The sequence below is a fragment of the Sitophilus oryzae genome, unplaced genomic scaffold, assembly GCF_002938485.1.
Source record: "Sitophilus oryzae breed Bouriz unplaced genomic scaffold, Soryzae_2.0 scaffold_682_pilon_pilon, whole genome shotgun sequence".
Classification (NCBI taxonomy): Eukaryota; Metazoa; Arthropoda; class Insecta; order Coleoptera; family Curculionidae; genus Sitophilus; species Sitophilus oryzae.
Window position 1 is genome coordinate 4,908,855 of NW_022147287.1, and position 19,095 is coordinate 4,927,949.

At 30.3% G+C, this 19,095-nt stretch overlaps 1 protein-coding gene across 7 annotated transcripts in view; it reads right to left on the minus strand.

Moving 5' to 3' along the window:
* LOC115888088 (daple-like protein) overlaps positions 1–19,095 on the minus strand; it is a 28,759-nt gene extending 9,664 nt beyond the window's left edge. For 2 of the 7 annotated variants that reach the window (XM_030907664.1, XM_030907661.1), the window contains exons 1-11: positions 18,889–19,095; positions 18,422–18,621; positions 17,764–17,917; positions 17,597–17,706; positions 11,946–12,089; positions 7,061–7,325; positions 6,611–6,631; positions 3,065–3,195; positions 2,628–2,957; positions 938–1,114; positions 714–815 (exon numbers count right to left, since the gene is read on the minus strand). In XM_030907664.1, coding sequence (XP_030763524.1) covers positions 714–815; positions 938–1,114; positions 2,628–2,957; positions 3,065–3,195; positions 6,611–6,631; positions 7,061–7,325; positions 11,946–12,089; positions 17,597–17,706; positions 17,764–17,917; positions 18,422–18,616 — 1,629 coding nt within the window. In that variant the 5' untranslated portion in view covers positions 18,617–18,621; positions 18,889–19,095. The remainder of the gene's footprint in view (positions 1–713; positions 816–937; positions 1,115–2,627; positions 2,958–3,064; positions 3,196–6,610; positions 6,632–7,060; positions 7,326–11,945; positions 12,090–17,596; positions 17,707–17,763; positions 17,918–18,421; positions 18,622–18,888) is intronic. The other 5 variants (XM_030907667.1, XM_030907663.1, XM_030907665.1 and 2 more) reach the window with 4 other exon arrangements.

A 19,095-nucleotide genomic window follows, 5' to 3' on the forward strand; every position in this document is an offset into this window, starting at 1 on the left:
GCTTATTTTATGTGATTTATTATTTATTCTACTACTGATAGTTGTTTAAAGGTGGTAAATTTAGAAGGAATTTGTGGCAGAACTTAAATTAACCGTGACACTATTGCGATTTATCGAAAAAGACTGTAAAATAGTTGGTCGCGTAGCGTGCGGTAACTCGGTCAAAAATCGAGGGAAATAATGGAACAACTTTTCGCTAGTAAGTGACTATATAATATACATACGTGTAGTAAACCGATCATTTATGAAATTCACTTAAAATTAATTAATTATATATTTTTTTCTTGCATTTCTGCTTTTATTAACTACTCGTCAAAGATTAGATGTCAAAGAATTTAGATACGTCAATTTAACAAAATTACTGCTTCAGTAGCGTATCGGATGTTTGTGTTAATAAATAATTATTATAACTTATCTATTTCTATTAGAATTGTATATTTTTATAGCAATTTCAATAACTACCAACATTTATTCACAACGTAAAATAAAACAACAAATTATTTAGTCTACCCTACGTTATATTTTTACACGTTTTGAATATCATGAGAACGGCACTGATAAACCGGAATTTAAGTCGGCCATTTTAAGTCCCTGTCGCGGTCGATCTAAGTTTTTTGATATGCTCCTTCCTTAATCCCTTCATTCAAAGGAAAACAAGGAATAATTTCGACCAACAACATCATAATTTAGAATCACCCTGTATATTACATTACCTGTTTAATAATCTCCTGTAATCTCTGTTCCTCTTTGTGCATATTGTCCGTTAAGATTCGTTTTTCTTCTGCGTGTGCTTGAATGGCGAAGGCGCTCTTCCTCTGCAATAAAAATTAACGGAACATTTGAACTACTTTACCTTTATCTAAGTATAAAAAATATTCGAAATCATTTTATCGATTAAAAAAAAGCGACAAATTCTATTAAATCGATGCTAACGTACCTCAAGATCAATAATATACTCCTTGGACATTCTTAATTCCTCTTGTAAGATCGCCTCTTGTTGCATAACATTCGATTGGTAGGTGGCTGCCTGTTCCTGGAACTGTTGTTGAAGTCTTTGCAGTTCGTTGTTTAGATTGGTGTTGTCCGTTTTTAGGCCATGAATAAGCGCCTCTGTCTAAGATACAAGAAAAAAAGGATTAAAATTGGTTAGAAGAGAATAAGATTTTTTTTGACACAACCCGTATATACATACATAGTTTCTTATATATTGAATTTCTCATTGGCCCAGTGATCACTAGATATTGTCAAGTACAACAATAATTATACTTCATTCAATGAAAGACTTCTTTCATATATTCACTTTTGAATATACAGGGTGGCGCCTCTCATACGCCGCGGAGGCTCCAAGGAGAACAAGAGTTTGTATTGAAATGAAATTTTGTGAGCATATGTAGGTTAATTCAGAGCACTTTTTAAAAATATAGAGAGTTCTACAGGGTGTCTCCAAAAAAAGTTACATATTTGTATAGTTGTGTTTTTTGTAATAGAACACCCTATATATTAATTGATTTTCGGATGCTAGGAGAAAAATAAAGGTGAGTTTTACAAGAGAAGTATATGTTTAAAATGTAAGGTTTTTTACATATATAAGAGAGAATGATGAGAGAAATTATTATAACTGCTTTGCAAGGTAGAACTCCACATATGCCTTTTAAAATGAAAAGATCCTTTTGAAAAGACAATCATTTTATGCAGTTAACAGGAAAGGAAGCATTTTGAGCATTTGATTTCATCTAGTTAATTTTTGTCACATAATTATAGGTTTACATCCAGTTTTAATTCTGTAATAATTAAAATATGTTTTAAACGTGTACCTTTGTATTACAGTTGAGTATTTTACTCTACAATTTTTAATTTTTGTTAAATTAACAAAAGGTACATCACAGCCACTTAGATTTTTTCAAATAATAAAGATCTACTGACGACTGAAACAAAATCATAAAAATTAAAATATCTAGGAAAATCTTTGTCTGAGAGGTAGGCAACCTTAATAATATTTTGAGGATATATAAATTCCCCATTGAACACCGCAATAATATACAGGGTGTTCCATGTAAAATAAAGGAGTAACTTGCTTTTAAAAGTGACTAATGTTCCATATTAATTTTGTATCACCCTGTATAACTTTTCGAGCCAAATTTCAATTTGGTTTATCATACAATGGTTACTGTAACTAAATATCAGGATATATAAGGTCAACTAAAATTTAGGTAGCTGTTATCGAAATTTAAAATTTACTCTTCATTTTCACAAAATGTGAAATATGTCAAAATCCTTAGATTTTAGGCATATGCTTCTTTAATAAAACTCACCTTTATTTTTTTCCTAGAATCCAAAAATCAATTAATATATAGGGTGTTCCATTAGAAAAAACAAAACTTTGATGTGTAACTTTTTTTGGGGACACCCTGTATAATTCTATGTATTTTTATAAAATGCTTTCAGTTAACCTACATATGCCAGCAAAATTTCATTCCGATATAAACTACCATTCTCCTTGGAGCTTCCGCGGCGTATGTGAGGCGCCACCCTATACAACAATGGTTTCCAAAATTTTAATATAAAGAACTTACAAACAAAAAAAAAGCAAAATAATAAAAAACTTGTATAAAAACCGCAAAAAATACCTCTTGACACGTAATAACCACACTGTCCCTCTGCATCTTCAAAGCATTATTGTCATCGACCAGCCTTTGCAACTGCACAAGGTCCTTGTTCCTCAAATCGTCCAATTCCTGTATCTTCTGCTGTAACCTGTTGTGATTGGCTACCAGTTCAATCTTGCCCTCCTCGGAAGCCCTGACTTTCTGCTGCCATTGGCTGCGTTCTTGCAGCTGTTCGCTGCGAACCTCCTTTAGTTTGGCTTGAACTCCGACGAGCAATTCTTGCTCGTCAGCCAGGAGTTTCTCTTTTTCAGCTAGTTGTTTCTTTAATTTTTGAACTGGATCGGATTTTCCCTAAAATAGATAAAAATATTTAAAAAAAAATAAAAAAAAATTAAATAAAATATTAAATTATTAAATGTAATAAAGAAATGTATAGTAAGGAGGATAAAATAAAGTACCTCGCTCCAATCATCAATAACAGCTGGTGCTTCCAGTTGTTTGTTAAGCAGAAGATCGATGAGAAGTTGGACTTCAGTACGAGACAGTTCGCTGTGTTGGACAGTGTATATTAATTGGTCTCTTTCTGCAACTTTATTGAAAGAAAAATAACATAAATCCATGAGCAAATAATAAGATTGTCTATTATTTTACTTGTTTTTAGATGAGAGAAATAAAAAGACACATTAAGAGAGCAAACTTTTTTTTCAAATATAGGCGATAACAAATAAACTTTTAGTTACGTCATCGACAGCGCGATTATTAAATTCATTGTTGCCAACCATGGACATATTCGGCGCCGGACTGACTAACTGGAATTTAAATTTACCACTAGGAATTCAGGTGGTAGCTCTGCTGTAAAAAATGTCACGTTGCCACATTTATTTATTTATTTCCTGACATTTGGATTCATTTTGAGACTCTAGTTCTGTATTACGAGTTTTTGGTTTAAGTTAATTGTGTTGTAATACTTTAAGCTAAAAAAAATTTACTAGCAGTCGAAAATTGGTCTGGTTGCCAAAGTGCAGTTTAACAGCCGTTGCAAAAAACTCATCGCAATCTTATTAGAATATTTTGAACGGGAAAGCAGTAATAATGACCCTTTATGTCCCCTGAGTGCTGTTAAGGAGGTGAGTTTTGTTAATGTAAATAATAACTGTTTATAGATTTATAATTATTTTTTTTTGTTTCATAAAATATTTAAATTAAAAGAAAATATGTAAAAGCCGGCAACTCTGTGCCGGTCAAGCTTAATCACGTGACTAAAAGTTAATTTGGTATCGTTAACAGGTTGCCTCGTAACTTTGAACCAATCACAGTAGTTGGCGCGATGACGTCAGCTAGGTGATATTTAAAATAACTATTAACAAGATGTTTAATAATAATAATAACAATTACACACACAAGTTACATTTTTTTTTCTATAAAGTATTTCTTTATTTTTCTCTAATTTTTACTACTATGACATTCAACATTTTTAAGCAACATTTGTATAAAAAAAAATAGCTTTAGCTTTTTGCCATGTTAAAATATCGCAAGCTAGTCGAAATAATTTATTATACATAAACATCATTCAGCAAAAACAATACTGAACATTATAGGCGGTTACAGGTAGGAATGATCTCCATTTCTAAGGAAAATTTGATAAATAATTTTAAAAAACTATCTAGTTCATCAATTATAATACGTTAAGTACATTAAAACTTTAAAAAATATAGTATATCCACTAGAGGTGGGAATTCTAGTTCCTTGGGAGGAACTAGTTCCTTAGTTCTAGTTCCTCCAGAGGAATAGTTCCTTGAACTAGGTCTTTAGTTCACAATAGTTCCCGACTAACATTGACATCCCCCTTGCTTGCTAATGCGTTTCGTTGTCAGTCAGAACTATTCACAGTATGATCTGTATAATTTTTATAATGTACGGAGATATAACGAGACGTGTAATTGTGTATGTTAAAAACATATAAGTAAGTTTTATAGCAGATAAAAAAAAATAAAAAAAAATCTCAAATCAGAATTTAAAAAACTATATCACAAATCAATTGGAGCAAATATTACAAAAATTTTACGAAAAATTGCATCTTTCCTCACTTCAAGCTTTTTGTTTTTGTCTAAAAATTCAGAATATCTACTTCGTTTTATAAGATATTTCTTAATTTTAGGGACCTAAAGTGAAACATTCCCATAAAATATTTAAAAAACAAACTAAAAATCAAAAACAGTATCCACGACAATTTGGCAATAGACAAGGCCGAATCCATCGTCGTCGCCTTGTATTATATCTCGGATCTGCCGACTGAATAGATTCCCGTGAACTAGTCTTTTAATAGTTCCTCTATGTCCGGATCCGATAACATACGGCTGGCACTCCCCACGCCTGCCTAGCATCAATCGCGCTGGCTGATCCATACGTAAACTAGTCTTTTATTTAGTTCCTCTAGTTCCTTTAGGTCCGGATCCGATAACATACGGCATACCGCTGGCACTCCCCACTCCTGCCTAGCATCGATCGCGCCGGCCCGATCCGTTCGTACGTAAACTAGTCTTTTATTTAGTTTAGTTCCTCTAGGTCCGGATACGATAACGTACGTCTGGCACTCCCCACTCCTGCCTACCATCGGGCTACGCGCGCTAGCCGATCCGTCGCCGTCGCATATTATTCTATATCGGACACAGTCTCGATCCCGGAATAGGTCCTGAGGAACTAGTCCTTTGAGAAACCAGGAACTAGTTCCTTTCATTCCGGGGTCGGAATAGTTCATTGGAACTAGTTCGTTCACGAACTACACACCTCTAATATCCACTAAAACTGTCTTATGATCCGCTCAAATGCACTTAATACACGGAAAACCTTCGGAAAACAATGTAAAATTATTTGTAAATAAGCTGAAAACTGCTTAGTACCAGACGATGACGCGCAATATGGCGGCTAATGTCGAGTTACGAGGCAACCTGTTTAATTTAATAACCTTGGGTATGATCTATAAGTAACTTGACGTATATATCTCAAATATGTCAATTTCGACTTAACGTATGGTAATCGCAAAACATTTTCCGATGCACGTCATCAATCATATCGAAATTGACACTACACTGCCTATAAAACTGACTAAATGAAATTTTGGCCAAAATGTTTAAATCTGTTGTATAATTTAAGATATAGAGTAGCTCTTTATTTTACTTTATAAAGCAAATGACTGTAACAGATATTTTATTTAGATTAAAGCTGCAAAAATTAGTTTAAAACGTTTTTTATTATCGCCATGTTGGTCACATTGCGCCGCAATCAGCAACGCTGTCGTTTATTATTTGGCAATTATCATAATTTCATCATTATTTTGTATAATATCATGCTGTTCTTGAATCTTTGGGAATAATTCTCGTTTTTTGCCGATTTTCATAGTTTTTTTTTAAAATGTACTTTTAAGCAGAAACAGTTCTTTTAAGAACTAAATTTTCGAGTTTTTGTATTGCATTTCTTGAAATTGTGTGTTGAAAATATGCCTAAGTATTTAAACAGTCGAAGCAAAGAGCTTGAAGCTTTCCTGATAAACTATTTTGAACGAGAACGTGACAATAAAGATCCTTTATTACCCTTGACCGCAGTCCGAGAAGTAAGCACATTATACCAGTTTCAAAGTTATTTCTACTTATTTCTGCTGCCTTATATTTAAATATTTCTACTGTGTTAGTGACTACTGTTAATAAATTAATTAATTACTTAAATATTAATTATTAGATTAAAAATGCAACGTAAAAATCTTTAAAAATTATATAATAAATATACTTTTTCTTAATTTCCCAATTTTACACTAAGATTCTTCTCGTAAATCCATCACAATCTGGCAGCGCTGTCAAGTTGATCACGAACATAGGAAATTATTTTGCGATTACTTTATATAGTTTGCTTCTAAGGTACAGAAATGCATAACTCTGTAAGACACAAATATAATAAAGTTTGCTCTCATTAATATGTTTGTTTTTATAAATACTTTTATGAATTTGTACCTCTTTTTTGTTCCCGGACAACTAAAAATTTAAGATTTGTCATAACATTAGGTCTAGATAATGTACCACTAATCTATGTCTTACATCTAACCATAGTGTTTTATTTACAACAGTTTAATTCTTTTAATATAATAATAATTTATATAGAGAAATTATATTGTGGATAGTACACAAAAATATATAAATTAACGTCAATTTTTTAAATTATTTTTGCCCTGATGTGACGTAAAACGGTTTATGTTGGCTACGCGTTGCCCACAAGAAAAAACCGTGTCTAGAATATTTTACAGTCTAAGTTCTAAACTTATTTTAATACCTACCCTATAAATTTAATCCAAAAAAGACCTAAATTTACTCTCAAAACCTTATTTTTTTTTAAATACAATTAATAATTTTTAAAATAAAAATTTCTAAAAATTTTAACTACGAAAAATGAACGGTTTTACTAACTCATCTGTTGTTTGGCGTTAAAATCGCCCTTTTTCTTCTTTTTTTCTTTGCCGGTGTTGGGTAAGGGCTCGTTGGACGAAACCGTGGCAACACTGTTAACAGTTTTGACTTCTTTCGGTTTGTCTTTTTCGACTGGTTGAGGTTCGGCAGGCGGGGTCGGTTTTTCAGCTGGGATTTCTTGTTTCTGTTGCTTGTTCTTCTTTGAAGATTTCTCGGGTTGTTTCTTCTCTTCCTTGGCTTGTTCGGATTTGCGAACATCATCCTTCTGATATCAAAAAAGACGTATATTTAAAAGTATTTTTTAAAAGCATTACTAATACACAGTTAAAGTTCTTTTAGTGACAATACAATAAAACTTATTATTGTCAGTTATAGTTACTGTGTTGGAAAAATATTAGCAAAGCGTAAAATGTTATCGTTAAGTTTAGAAGCATTATAAGAAAAATAGAAACCATAAGAAAGCATATTAAGAGTCCATTTCACTAGTCCAAAAAAGTAGGAAAATAAGCGTTCAGCATTTAACGTTTTACGTAAAACTGGCTAGGTATTTTTTTACACAAATGAAGAAGGAAATTAAAGATAAAGGATTATACTACGAGCACTAACAACTAAATGTTAGGACAAACAAAAATTTATTAATTTTTTTTTATTTTCATTAACTGAATTATTTAAGAAATACTTTTAAAATATATTAAAATCTAACATTTCTAATAAGTATTTAAATAGTTTAGTTTCTATAAACATTAAAATAAACTGTAGGCCAATAAATAAACAAAAATATTGCACAAAATCGTGACAATTAAATGTTCGGACACTTTAAAAAATAACTGTTCTAATATGGCGTTACATCGGCATGAACTTTTGCAACCACTGCAAGCCTGTTTGGCATTGTTTTTATTAATGGTTGGCATACGCCAGAATAAAAATTTTGCCATAATTCACTTAATGCCATCGTCAAATGGGCAACGGTTTCTTGAGGATCGTGGCACAATTTTTGTTTTGTTTTATGCCACGTCTCGATAACATTAAGGTCCGGACTGTGCGAACGCCATGAGGGAACCTTGATGTTCATGTCCCTAAACCATTTTTTAGTACATAACCTTATTTTAGTGGTTTTCCTGGGTCAAATTTGTGTAAGTAAAGTCCTTTATTATACAGGGTTATTCACCTCAAAGAGTATTAGTAGTCATTGGGACACTTTGGACAGACAGAATTCCAGGAATTCCGGCGCAGGAAGTGACGTCATCAGCTAAGAACATGTAAAATACGTTAATAAACAAGAATAAACAGGTTTGAACCGCTTTGAACCACATTAGAATCGCTTTTTAGCTTAAAACAACCTGTTCATTTTTTGTTCAAACCTGTTTATTTCTATTTTAAAGCGGTTGTTCCTGTTTAAACCGGTTTATTCTTGTTTATTAATCTATTTTACATGTCCTTAGCTGATGGCGTAACTTCCTGCGCCGGAATTCCTATAATTCTGTCTGTCCAAAGTGTCCCAGTGACTACTAGTATTGTAGCCACACGATTAGATTTTTAGAAATTGTGAGTGATAGGATCGTAGGAGGACCACTAAAGCTACAATTTAAAATTATTTTCAAAAGGTACAGAGTCTCCCATATAAATAAAATATATCAAAGTTGTATTTTTTTAAATGGAACACTCTGTATATTATTACATTTCTGGTTTCTACGATTAAAATAAAGGTAAATTTGATTAAGGTTTGCCGCACTTTAATCTTACCGTTTCTGAAATATTTACGATTTGTGAAAATGCAGTAACAATTTTAATGCTTCATTTCTCCAGGCGTATTTAAGTTTTTAAAACCAAATATTGTACTGAAGTTTTTCTATTTACTAAATTTTGTATTGCAATAATAAAAATAATACTACCTTATACAGAGTGTCTAAAAATTTATTTTAAATAATTACTAGATTTAAACGACAATAACTTCTTTAACTTAAATGGAACACCCTGTATATTTTACGAGAAAAAAATGCACAATTTAATTGTCTATCAAATTGTATTAAACCATTTTTACCTACCTCTTCAAATTTTTATAGAAAATGCATTTTCTTATAATTTAGACCTCATTTATCAATATACCCATGGAATATTAACATTTCAGATTATTTTTAAAAATGTAACAAATTTTCAAAAAGTATAGACACTAATATTGTCGATATAGGTCGCTTATTTCATTAAAAAATAAAAAAAACTGTTTAAATATTTGTAAAAGAGGACTAATTAATATGATTCCAGAATTCGAACTACATTAATTGACTGTTTGCGTTGATTAATAACTGTTTCAAATATTAAAGAAACTGAATTGTGTATGTGTATTAGACAGTATGATTTGTTGCTTTAAAAAATACCTAAAATGTCAATATTCCATGGGTATATTAATAAATGAGGTCTAGTTATAAAAAAAATGCATTTTCTACAAAAACTTGAAGAGATAGGTAAATAACGGTATAACACAATTTCATAGACAATTAAATTGTGCATCTGAGTCACGTAAAATATACAGGGTGTTCCATTTAAATTAAAGAAGTTACTGCCGTTAAAGCTAGTAATTATTTAATATAAATTTTTAGACACCCTGTGTAAGGTATTATTATTTTTATTATTATAACACAAAATTCATTAAATAGAGAAACTTCAGTACAATATTTGGTTTTAAAAACTTAAATACACCTAGAGAAATGAAGCATTAAAATTGTTACTACATTTTCACAAAATCGTAGATATTTCAAAAACGGTAAGATTAAAGCGCGGTAAACATCAATCAAGTATATATTTATTTTAATCGTAGAAACTAAAAATGTAATAATATACAGGGTGTTCCATTTAAAAAAAATACAACTTTGATATTTTTTTATTTTTTTGGGACACTCTGTACCTTTTGAAAATAGTTTTAAATTGTAGTTTTAGTAGTCCTTCAACGATCATTTGGCTACAATACTCCGTGTCGAATGAGGTGATAAAGGTACGCGCACACTGACCAGCGCCGCACTCGCCGCACCAATCGCACTTTTTTCTTGTCGCGCACACTAGCTTTTTTCGTTTTCCTGTTATTACCGATTCTGAACCGTCCTAGAACTTTGCAGCGCATGCGCAAATGAAATAATGTCTTCATATTTCCTTCTGCGCATACGCATCACAGTTCTAGGACGGTTCAGAATCGGTAATAACAGGAAAACCAAAAAAGCTACTGAGTCGTACCGAACGCGCCGCATTATTCGCTATTTTTTTTCTTTTTACCCCTACTACACCCGTATTTGCCAATCGAATTTCTCATCAGTCGCTTCCAGAGACCTGTCTGCGCTGATAAGCGTATTTTACAATATTTCTCGACAATGAATGACAACGAACAAGAAATAATTATAAGCTCCATGGTAATAGAAGAAGAAAGAAATCACGAGAAAGAATCGAAAGTTATAAGTTCACAATATTTGCAAAAATTTACATTATTTCCATATTTAATTGAGGATGAACTAAAAATTTTTCGATATGAGCCATGAAAAATTTGCGAACTTTCTTAGCATATTGAATTTCTAATCTCCTCTTCGGCTACCTAAGTAGAGTAGGAATTGCATGTGACGTCAGCAGAACTAGCCGTATTTATCGAAAACCATTCTGATCCAACAATGCTGGCCGCATTTTCGTCGATGCGATTCGTGCAGCTCTGGCTAGTATGCGAACCTTCATTGAAAAACACCACATATTATACAGATTATAATCTTTGTTTTATCTTTATTGTTTTTTGTGGTTCCAATTTTCGGAATCGGGCACTAGTTAGGTGACTAGTTTGCGCACATAGCACGCCCACTTATGGCCTCTAAAATTGTGCACAGCGCCTGACCGGCACAGTTATTAGAGACATATCGGAAAACCGAATAGCGTCATGCAGTATTTACGCGTACCTTATCATGGTTACGATATGCGCGAGTCAATTTTTAACGCAGCACCCGCTAATAACGTTACCGCCTGACGTAATTTGCGGATCAATTACACCAAGCGCTCTTTCTAAATAACCTCTGATAACGTTTAAAAAATTGCTTAAATGGGCATGTGCGGGTATTTGACAACCGGCGAGATCTTTTATTTTGGGTTATGTTTGAATTGTTTTGAATTATTGCTTTATTTTTTTATTTGATAATTTGATATTTAAGTAGCTGGGATTAGTTTTAATTAAATAAATATGGCCCAAAATATGGATTCCGCCTCTTCCAATACTAAAGAACCTATAAAGAGTCTTAGGTTTACAGCAGATGGCGACGTAGCCCTTCTAAGAGAATTTGTTGCTTGTTGCGCTAAACCCACTGGCAGACGTTGAACAATAAAGCACTGGAAATAAGCACTTGAGCCCTTTAGTTTTAAAAAAATTCAAAGTTAGGTTAAGTTTAAATAGCGGACGCGACGCGATCAGAATTCTTTCCGATCCGATAACTATAAATGAAGAGAGTTAATACCACCTCACGTAAAGGAAATAACACCTGGCCTTATTAGCGTCCATGCACGCTATTCGGTTTAGCGATATCTCTCTATTACGCTGTTTATTGTAATTTTACGCGAGTTTATTTTTGCGCACAGGAAATTTGACTCGTTTGCACATCGTCATAAAAAACAACTTTCGTACCACGAATTAGGGACATGATTTTTATCTGTATACTTATAGGATACCTAATCTGTGGTAACATAAACAATATTTTTCTTCGATCGATGCGACGCGTGCGGCTCTTGTCAGTGTGCGCCTACCTTAACCCTATATTTTTATAAATTATTTTCAGTGTAGAAAAAAAAAGCATAAAAAATAAAAATTGTTAAACAAGTGGTACCATCTACCAGTCTGATTTCTATCAGTTAAATCCTACAAACTTACGCTAATCGAGCGTAAGAGCTCCAAGTCGTCTTTAGGGTGAATAGTCTCGAAGTGGTTCGCAGTTGGAGCTTCGAGGATCACAGGAGAAGAGACGCTTTCGGCACCCTTGTTAACAAGGATGGGGCGTACTTTTTTCACGCGTTTCTGCAAAAGCCTCAGGTTATGTACAGCGAGTTCTAGCTAGCTTAGATTAAATTAGTCTAGATTAAAGAGTTCTAACATCTTAGCAAACATCTATGCTAAATTCGTCTAACATGCTCACAATAAAAGCTTTTACGAAAACAGGAAAACTGATACTAATGTACAGGACAAGTCAACGATAGAGTAAAGTCCATTATCTCATTTGTTTCGAGGTTTACAAAAAAATATTAAATATAAAAGTTATAGGGACGGTTAAGATGCACATTTTAAAATTATTATAGAGTATACAGGGTGCTTCAAAACTGAGGCGAATATAACATATGTTTTTTAAATGGAACACCCTATTTTTTATTTTATTTTTAGATTCTGCGTAAAATTCCATAACTTTTTTGTTTTATACCTAAAATTAATAGTTTTTGTAATATTTAAATTTGTTTAAACAAATGTTACATTGCAGTGTGATAAAAAATTGTCAGCGATGGTATTGTCTTTGAAGTTGGAGAACTAAAATTTGATAGGAGAATTTTATAGAGATATAGAAAAAGACCTATGTAAAGATATTTTAGTTAGATGCTACAGGGTGTTCAAAATATATTTATGAATTTCAACTACTTAAAATTAAGAAATTTCAAATTTTTTAAATGGTACACCCTATATATTATCACTTTTTCTGATAGATTTTACAAAACTCAATGGGTAAAAACAGAAAAAATTGAAATAAATCGCAAACTATTAAAAATAGGTATGACATACTTAATAAAAGTTGAAGAGTTTTGTAAAATCTATCAGAAAAAATGATACTATATAGGGCGTCCCATTTAAAAAATTTGAGATTTTTTAATTTTAAATAGTTGAAATTCATAAATATATTTTGAACACCTTGTATCATTTAACTAAAATATGTTTATACATATCTTTTTGTTCATCTCTATAAAACTCTCCTCCCAAATTTTGGTACTCCAACTTCAGAAACAATGGCACCACTGACAATTTTTTACCACACTGCAATTTAACATTTGTTTAAACAAATTAAAATATTACAAAAACGATTAATTTTAGGTATATAACATTATATATAAAAAAGTTATAGAATTTTACGCAGAATCTAAAAATAAAATAAAAATAGGGTGTCGCATTTAAAAAAACATATGTTATATCCGCCACACTTTTTTGAAGCACCTTGTATACTCTATAATTTTAAAATGTGTATCTTTCTTAACGTTCTCTACAACCCTTATATTTCATTTTTTTTTTATAAACCTCAAAACAAATGAGATAATGGACTTTACTCTATCGTTGATTCACCCTGTACAAAGTGCAACAAGCAAAAAACTAATTAGGGCACCAAAGAATAAAAGGCATACACGGGCTGGAGTAAAATAAATGTGTGATGTAAAATTACAGGACGCCATTTTTTTGGCGCCAAACAAAGGAGGAACACCAGGAACAATTTTAGCGATTTTTAGTAGTTTGTTGGGTGTAGTAAACTTTGTATAAACTCTATTACAATGGTGATTTGTTCAGCTTTCATGTGTAAAAGCCGCTGCGAGAAGAAGAGCTAGGAATTACGTTTCCAGGTGAATAAACAAACAGTTAAATTTCTGCACTCCAATTTTTGTTTTTTTTATCAATTTTTTTAAGGCTTTTTTAATCAAACAATTGGCATAACACCACCTAAAAAAGCAGCATTCATCAAAGGCCTGGGTATTGTAGGCAAAAAAATCATACGGTATATCGCAAATCGCAATCGTCCTATACAGGATGGTCCAAAATGTATTCCGGAAACTTCGGCAGCACATCCTGGAGATAAAAATAAGTAAAAAAGTTTGTATAAATGTATGTCCTAAAATGCTTAGTTTCGGAGATACAGGGTGTAGAAGTTTCATTTTTATTTCGATTTTTTCCAAATAATTTATGAAACAACGTCAATATTTGGATGAAAATGGGTTTAACTTTTTTCAAGAGTAATAAGCATTTTTATAATACATTTATAACATTTTTTTTACTTATTTTTATCTGCAGAATATGCTGCCGAAGTTTCCGGAATACAATTCGGACCACCCTGTATAGTATCGGAATTATTTTTAAAGCGTTCGCTACTTGGTAAAAAATATTTCTATTAAAAAAAATACTATATAAAATTATACACATAAAAAATTATTTAAACCAAAAACCAATAAATAATAAAAACTATATCTGTCTAAATACTGAGCTGGTGCAATAAAAAGTGCAAACAAAGTAAATACTACTACAAAATTATAATTATCTAAAATATTTTGTGCTGAAATAATACTAATTGTTCTAAATAATTTCTATCATCAAATAATACTATCACTATCTATATCCTTAAACAAATAATGATCTACTTATTAAGGATACATAAAAAAATAGAAAAAGTTAAAATTTTCCATTGACTGTAAAGAGTTAACAGATAACAGATATTCTTCAGTCTAAAGAAAATTGTAAGAAAACTATACAGGGCGAGTCTTAAATAAGTGCAAATATTTTCAGGACTGGTAGATTTTGATAAAAGAAACATATTTTCTCTTTGCTGTTTTTCAAATTAGTCCAAAGTAACAGAATTATTCAAGTTTAAAATTAAAAAAAAAAAATGATTTTTAAATAAAAATAATTTTATTTTTAAAATAATTTGGGAACTATACAGGGTTGTTCACCACATACGACACGAAGTATTATAGCTAAACGACTAGAATTTTACAAATTGTAAGTTTTGGGTTCGTTGAAGGCCTATTAGAGCTACAATTTAAAAATATTTTTACAAAATACAGAGTGTGCCAAATAAATAAAAAATATCAAAGTTGTATTTTTTTAAATGGAACACCCTATATATTATTACATTTTTAGTTTCTACGCTTAAAATAAAGGTAAATTTGATTAAGGTTTATTACACTTAAACCTTACCGTTTTTGAAATATTTTCAATTTTGTGAGATTGCAGTATAAATTTTAAGGCTTCATTTCTCCGAGGGTATCAAAGTTTTTATTACTAAATATTTACTGAAGTTTATTTATTGATCAGTTATTGTGTTGCAATAATAAAAACTTTACTACCTTATACAGAGTGTCTAAAAATTAATTTTAAATAATTACTAGCTTTAAACGGCATAATTTGTTTAATTTAAATGGAACACCCTGTATATTTTATGAGAATCAGATGCACAATTTAATTGTCTATCAAATTGTATTATACCATTTTTTACCTATCTCTTCAAGTTTCCGTAGAAAATGTATTTCCTTGTAATTTAGAACCCATTTATCAATATGCCCATGGATTACTGACATTTTAGATTATTTTTAAAGATGTACCAAATTTTTAAAGAGTACAGATACTAATATTGTCGATATATTTCGTTTACTTCATTAAAAAAAACTGTTTAAATATTTGTTAAAGAGGACCAATTAATATGATTCCAGTATTCAAACTACATTAATTGACTGTTTACGTTGATTAATAATAATTGCTCCAAATACTAAAAAGCTGAATTATGTATGTGTATTAGACAGTGTGTTAAAAAGTAACACCTTAAAAATGATATTTAATTTTTCGACAAATGCCTATTTATAACAACAGAGACGTTCATTTTCATAACTTATTATTATATTGATTTCTGATTCAAATCCATATTTATTTAGAATAATTTATTAACGAACACAATTAAGTATGTAGTTAATTAGTATTTGGGCGGAAATACTGGTGGTATATTTAATTAATGGTATACTCTTTTATAAAGATTTAACTAGTTTTCTTTTTGCATACAAATGGGCTAGTAATATTATCGTTTTACTAAAAACGATAATATTACTAGCCTGTACATTTTGTACATTTGTTGTTTTAAAAACAATCTAAAATGTCAATATTCCATGGGGTCAATATTCCATAAATGAGGTCTAAATTATAAGAAAATGCATTTTCTACGAAAACTTGAAGGAATAGGTAAGAAGTGGTATAATACAATTTGATAGACAATTAAATTGTGCATCTGATTCTCATAAAATATACAGGGTGTTCTATTTAATGTAAATAAGTTATTGCCGTTTAAAGCTAGTAATTATTTAAAATAAAATTTTAGACACTCTGTATAAGGTAGTATAATTTTTATTATTGCAACACAATAACTGATCGATATATATACTTCAGTAAATATTTAGTATTAAAAACTTTGATATCCTCGGAGAAATGAAGCCTTAAAATTTATACTGCAATTTCGCAAAATTAAAAATATTTCAAAAATGGTAAGGTTTAAGTGTAATAAACCTTAATCAAATTTACCTTTATTTTAATCGTAGAAACTAAAAATGCAATAATATAAGGGTGTTCCATTTAAAAAAATACAACTTTGATATTTTTATTTATTTGGGACACTCTGTATCTTGTAAAAATATTTTTAAATTGTAGCTCTAATAGTCCTTCAACAAACCCAAAACTTACAATTTGTAAAAATCTAATCGTTTAGCTACAATACTCCGTGTCGTATGTGGTGAACAACCCTGTATATAAATGTTTTGCATCTCTTTTAGTGCCGTAATATCAGAGACCTTGGGAAAATTTGCGGTAAACAGGCAGTTATAAAAATTATTCTAAAATATACAAGAAAATTTCAAAAAAAATTCACGATTTTCAAAAAATTTTTTTTGGCGAAAAAACCTCATAGACGTGTTCCTGGAGTCGAAATATACCACCCTAAAAATATTTGCACTTATTTAAGACTCCCCCTGTGTATAAAAATTAATAATTTGTATTTTAATGCTTCAAAACTGACAATTTTATTGATATTTCACCTGCTATTCTTATTAATACTTTGTTGATTTTTTCATATTTGTATAGTTCTTCTCGCGCAACTATTACAAAAGTTTGTGTTTTTTAAAAATAAAAATAAGCTTGTTTAAATAAAACCAGAGCCAAACTAAAGGCAAATAAATTAATAGAAAATATAATTTAAATATTTAAAAAATGTATATTTCTGTTATAACAGAAAAGTTAAATATAACTTTAAAAACAGATTAAAAAATAAAATATTAATACATATATCCTAAAGATCAAAATATTCTTAATATAGCCCATAATATAGTGTCTACACATCTTATCTACTGTAGTACTTTCTTTATATTTAGCCAAAGAGTTACATATGGCATTGGCATTTGAAGCATTAAAATAGTACTGTATGATCGAAAAAAAAAAACGGCGTCCAATTGGCTTAGAAATGACGATCGATGATATTCCCCCATATAATTTTCCATATAAAATGACAGCAATCGTCATTTCATAGCCATCGCTGACGCCGTTTTTTTATAGAGCTTCTTTACCACTTTTGAGTAAAACCATAAAGAAAACTTTTAATTTATATTTCTAAAACTTGTAAATTCTGATAAAATATGGTAACATTGTTGACATTTATAGCATTACAATAGTTGGCACTATTGTAAATGCATTATTACCTAAAGAAATCACAAACAAAAACATAAAATTAATTTAGACATACAAATTCTTACCTTATTTATAACTTCCTTTACTTCTTTTTCAACAGGAATCTCAACAGGAACTTCCTCAGGCTCTTCCTTGAAGTCGACGTGAATTTTAGGGTGTTTGGGTGAAGGTTTACCTTTAAATAGTATTAGAAATTTAGAATTTTGATTTATTACGTAGAAAAAATAATTACCTTTAGGGTTGACAGACTTTTCCTGTTGAGTTACTTTTGATTTCTCCGAGGTTTTCTCTATAACTTTTTCTGCAATGTTCTTGGGGTCTGGAGATTCTGTTTCTTCTGGCGTCTCATTTTCAATGTTATTTCCTGAAGATTTCTCTTTATTTACCTGTAATTTAACAATAAAATAATATTCCTCTCAACAATTAATAGTGATTTTAATTAAAATATTATCAAAAACAATGTTATTTAAAAAATTCTTTATATCTATAATTTATAAATCAGCATTTCCTTATATTTTGTAAACTAAATATCCAATTTTAATATATTCCTTATCAGTTTGTCAATATATACAGATAATATGTAGTTAATTTGTTAATAAAATACATTAAATTATTTTATTTGATTAGTTTTTTTGCTTAAGCAACAAATACATTGATAACAATTTTTAAAAATGTGAAAATGTTAGTCATTTTTAATTTTGTAAATATATTTTGATTTAATTTGTGCTGAATGGGCAACTAAGTAGACTACTTTTATTTTTATATTTTTTTGGATATATGTACCAGGGTTATCAGGAAAATATATATATAATTTAATAAAATGATTGTATTAAAATAGTGTAGTAATAAAAGTATACAAAAAATACAATATATTTTGAATATTATATTACCTTTTTGGCAGCCTTTTTACTTTTCTTCTCTTTTGGTTTGAGTTTAGGCCCTAGAAGAGCACTAGTTTGTTTTCGGTGTTCGGCAAGTGCTTCCTCATAGCTTTTCTTTTTAATGCCCAGTTTGAATACCAAAAATAACGAAAACGAACCAATAACTAACACACCGACAAAAATTAACGGTACTGCTATATCCATATTTCCTAGAAATAAAACATATACCTTAAGTTATTTGCAATAGAAGACATAAAACGATAATTATTCAAGAGTACATAACAGTTTTTAAAGAGAAACTAAATGAATAAAATTCCAACTTCTAGAATAAATGTGGTATGTGTTTAATTAGGAAAAAAGTGTGTTACTATATCTAGTAATCTGAAGAATTATTTTATAAATTTACTAACGGAATACCGGGCCACGTATACCGTATATGCGAATAACATTTTACATTTCATAGAATAGAAATTTACCTTCTATAAAACACAATGTCTTCCTAAACTCACACTAGCACTAAATATTATATAAAACTGTATAAATATTGCGAAAAGAAATATAATACGTGGATTTTTAGGCACCACAAAAATTAAATTAGGATGGAACAAAACTGAAGATTAGAAAACGATAGGCGACTTTGCCAGATTTTTGACAGCTTAACAATAAGATTTTTATTTGATTTT